Below are 4284 nucleotides of genomic sequence, written 5' to 3' on the forward strand. Positions count from 1 at the left end.
ACATTAATGATATTCTTTTACATTATTGATGATTTTAATTTTTTTGAATGACAGATTGAAATTATTGAAAATTTTAAATGATAATAAAAAATAATCTTTAGCCAATTGAGTAAGTATGAATTATGCATTTTAAATTTTATAATAAATGAATGAAAGAGATTTTAATAATGTAAAGCAATCGCTATAAGGATGAGAGCAATGTTTTTGGATTAGATTGTGTGAGTTTTTTTAGCATCAAAGTTTCGGATCATACTACAAAAACGTTGATGCTAAAAAAAACTCACAATCTAATTCAGAAACATTGCTCTCATTATTAATGGATTGTGGAAATCTGATAATGTTAATCGCTATAAGAATTTTGTAATCTCTATTTTACATATTTATTCCAAAAATGTTTAAAACGTAAAATATGTGCTACATGGATAGTCTCCCAGAATGGGACATATTCGTCATATCTGCGAGATTGATTCGACTCCTCCAGGATCCTACAGTAAGCCTATGTTGGTCATAGGAATTTATCTCGGGGCAGATTTATGAACAAGTTTGATGCCATCGTCGTTATCGGGCTTGGATATTCTCCAGATAAGGTCCCCTGTGAATGGACGAATTTGATCGGCCGAACATTATGTAAAGGTGCAACAAATGGCAAAGGCTGAAGGAACACTCAATAGAATTGGTTCTGGTGCGGATTTAACGAGATAAATACAAGCGTGAGGGTCAATAATTTGCAATGGATCTCCTGGTAACTCTTTTCCTGTTCCTAAACACGCTCTTTGCATTTGTGCTGCCATTTTGCTCCTCTGTAGAGTTGAGTGGAACGGTTGCCTTCGCCTCCGTAGGTCGTGCTCACTATGCATTTGATATCTATTCACTACCCATCAAATACAAACCTCCGAACACCTTTAAATTCTCTGCATTAGATGAGATCCGGAGCACGGATGGAGAATCGGTGAATTACAATGGACAATTCTTAGATTTTCCTGCCATTGATGCCCTAGCTGCCAAGCTCAACATCAACACTACAGAACAACCTGTGAGCAATGCTCTCGCTTATGTCAGCGAGCGGGAAGGCTTGGCTGAGATATATCTCAACATATACTTTTCTACTGGTCCAATTTTGTTGGAGAAAATCTCTGGGGATGGAAATAGTAGAAGGGGGGTTTTGGAGAGTGGGAAAGACTATCTGACTGTAAAATTTGGGGGTCTTGTGGGTAGCAAAGAGGATATTTTGTCGATGAAAGACAGGCCTAGCATGAAGGGGGACAGAATGGTGTTTGTATCAACTGCTGAGCCTGCTGAGAAGTCGAGAAACAGCTGGGCCGCGGTATATTGTACGAATTTGAGTACAGGGGTTACGGAGCGCCTGACGCCTAGGGGAAAAGGGATTGCAGATCTTAGCCCCGCGTTGTCTCCCTCGGGTGAATTTGTGGCGGTTGCCTCCACTGGTGAAGGCGGTTGGGAGGGCCAGATTAGGGATTTAGAGACCGACCTTTATGTTTTTAGGGCTTCTGATGGGTCTGAGCGAAGGCTTGTGGCGAAGCATGGCGGATGGCCTAGTTGGGCTGATGATAACACCTTGTTTTTCCACAGGCAGGCTGAGGATGGATGGTGGAGTGTTTACAGTGTCTCGCTTTCTTCTGCCGAGACAGAGAGAATTACTCCACCTGGAGTCCATGCCTTTACGCCCGCAGCTAGCGGAGCGCCATGGATTGTGGTTGCTACCCGTAGACCTGATTCGGAGTATCGTCATGTAGAGATATTTGACCTGGTGAAGAAGGAATTTGTGGAGGTTAGCAGATTGGTGGATGCCGATTCCCACCATTATAATCCCTTTGTTTATGGGAATAGGATTGGTTATCATCGGTGCAGGGGCGCAGGAAAAGGGCTTATTCCTGTGCTGGAACATGTCAGATCACCCGTTTCTCTGCCTCAGATTTCTGTCTTTCGAATAGATGGGGATTTCCCTTCTTTTTCTCCTGATGGAAGCATGATAGCCTATATCCCCAATATAGAATACAGTGGGGTTTATGTGATGAACCTCGATGGTTCAAGTTCCAGGAAAGTATTTTCTGGCGCCGCTTTTGGGCTAGGCTGGGATTGGAAGAGATCTGTGATTTATACCAGCCATGGACCCGGCTTTTCATCGGAAAAGACTACTGTAGACATTGTTGCTATTTATAATGTTGACAAGGAGGACGGTTCTGAGGTTTTTCATAAAACCTTGACGAAAATTGACAACAACGCTTTTCCTTCGCCTTCTCCAGATGGGAGATTTGTGGTGTTTAGGTCCGGGAGGAGTGGACATAAAAATCTGTATATTATGGATGCTGTGCAAGGTGAAGAGGGAGGTCTGTGGCGGTTAACCGAGGGTCCCTGGACTGACACTATGTGCAATTGGTCTCCTGATGGTGATTGGATTGCTTTTGCCTCTGATCGTCAGCAACCCGGAAGTGGCAGCTTCGCCATGTATTTTGTACATCCCAATGGAACCGGGCTGCATATGGTTTTGAACAGTAGTACAGCTGGGCGGGTGAATCACCCTTGGTTTAGCCCGGATTCTAAGAGTTTGGTATTTACCTCGGATTATGCAGGAGTGTCTGCGGAGCCAATTTCTGTGCCTCATCAGTTCCAGCCTTACGGAGAGATCTTCATGGCTAGGATTGATGGTTCTGACCTTCAGCGCCTCACTCATAATTCTTATGAAGACGGAACTCCGTCATGGGGCAGGGTTTTCTTGGATCCCACCCATTTGGCAGGAGAAGGTAACAAGGTCAAATGTGATTTCGATGATGATACGTGGTTGCAGATGGGTAATGGACAGTTCGTTGGCTCAGTGAAATGCTAAAAACGAACAAATGAAGCATGATGCGCAGGAAGTATATATTTTTCTTTCTTGGTTGTACAGTGAGGTAGAAAAAATATATCTAATAAATAGTACTATGACATAATCTATTCTCGATAGAATCTATCAGAATTGACAATCTGCTTGAACTACTGTAAGTGTATACTTTAAGTTTATTTGGGAAATTTGTTTATATATACTTACTATTTTAAATATGAACATACGAAACTCTGTGTGGGTATGAAGATGTAGACCAGGAGCGAAACTAGCTATCTAAACGTACATTTCAAATTTCAACAGTGCAAATTATGACCATCAAACTGTATCATATCGGCAGTGTGGCTTCTCCCCATGCTAGTAGGAGTAACTGCACTGTGGATGAGATCATTTTGATGGCAGCTGTTGCATATAATGTTTTGCATGCTTTTTTAAATTCTACGAAGTGGATGTCTCCAAATTTGTTATGGATTTCAGAGAAGCTGAGAACATATATGATTACTTAGATGGCATAATCGGGAAAAACCAAGTGACAACCTTATATACTGGGAATCAGGGTTCTATTTTGATGCAACGGAAGATTATAATATTTTTAACTTTTAATTAAAATCATTGTATCCAATGAAAGTTTGTTTTGATAGGATTTCAAAGGGATTAATTTGGTCAAAGGGTTCTTGGTCTATCAGCGATCAAGTCTTGCTGAGTGGAAGGCTCTCAACACTTAAAAAGGGATGAGGTTAGGATTGTGCCTTAGATGAATTTGGCGAAATGGATACCCCTGAGTCCTTAGTTTTTAACCAAAGAAACTAGACAAAAAATACTGAACCTCCATAAAAAAATAAAATAATATGCATTCATGTTTGATTACCATTTAATGATTACACAGATTTCTAAACATCTCATAGAAAAATCTATTTAAAATGGTCATGAGAGGTAGAGGTTGATATTGATGTAAATTCTAGTAAGAATATTTTTGAGTTCATTTTAGTTTATCCTTGTGTTAACTGAACCTGGATGTCAGTTTGTCAAAGTTAAATCTTTGCAATTATTTTTCTCTATCTCTCTTACAAATAGATTTATCAATCGTATGGTGTACTTTGGGTGCCAAAGACGTGTATATATATATGTGTGTGGGGGTAATAAAAGGGCGAGATTTGCTGAAAGGCTGGCTATCATTCAACTGAACCCAGTTTTTTTGCCATGATAAAGTTAAAAGTATCATTACCAATTCCAAAAGCCCCAATACCAAAAACAAAACTATTTCTCTATTTCATGTTGATAGCCTATATGTTCTACTTGTCAAATTAGTTTTTACTTTAGAGATTCTTTTTAGGCATGTGATCACATCCAAATGCCAAAATATATATGTACCACTCCGACACAGTTTCTTCCAGGCATGGTTTAGTAAATATAAGACTGTAACATTTGCTCATTAAAAGGAGATT

General features: G+C 40.0%; 1 protein-coding gene across 1 annotated transcript; it reads left to right on the forward strand.

The window, feature by feature from the left end:
- Positions 1-387: 387 nt before the first annotated feature.
- LOC149572640 (uncharacterized) lies at positions 388-3057 on the forward strand. Its single transcript, XM_089813750.1, has one exon. It carries the CDS (start codon positions 731-733, stop codon positions 2843-2845), a length of 2115 nt encoding a protein of 704 aa, XP_089669876.1. The 5' UTR covers positions 388-730; the 3' UTR covers positions 2846-3057.
- Positions 3058-4284: the final 1227 nt, after the last annotated feature.

The sequence above is a fragment of the Cupressus sempervirens genome, chromosome 2 (genome assembly GCF_028749045.1).
Source record: "Cupressus sempervirens isolate cs-2001-9-10 chromosome 2, ASM2874904v1, whole genome shotgun sequence".
NCBI classification, from domain to species: domain Eukaryota; kingdom Viridiplantae; phylum Streptophyta; class Pinopsida; order Cupressales; family Cupressaceae; genus Cupressus; species Cupressus sempervirens.

What these genes read in the sequence shown, in the direction of transcription:
- LOC149572640 (XM_089813750.1), top strand. Translation starts at nt 731, where the DNA reads ATGGATCTCCTGGTAACTCTTTTCCTGTTCCTAAACACGCTCTTTGCA.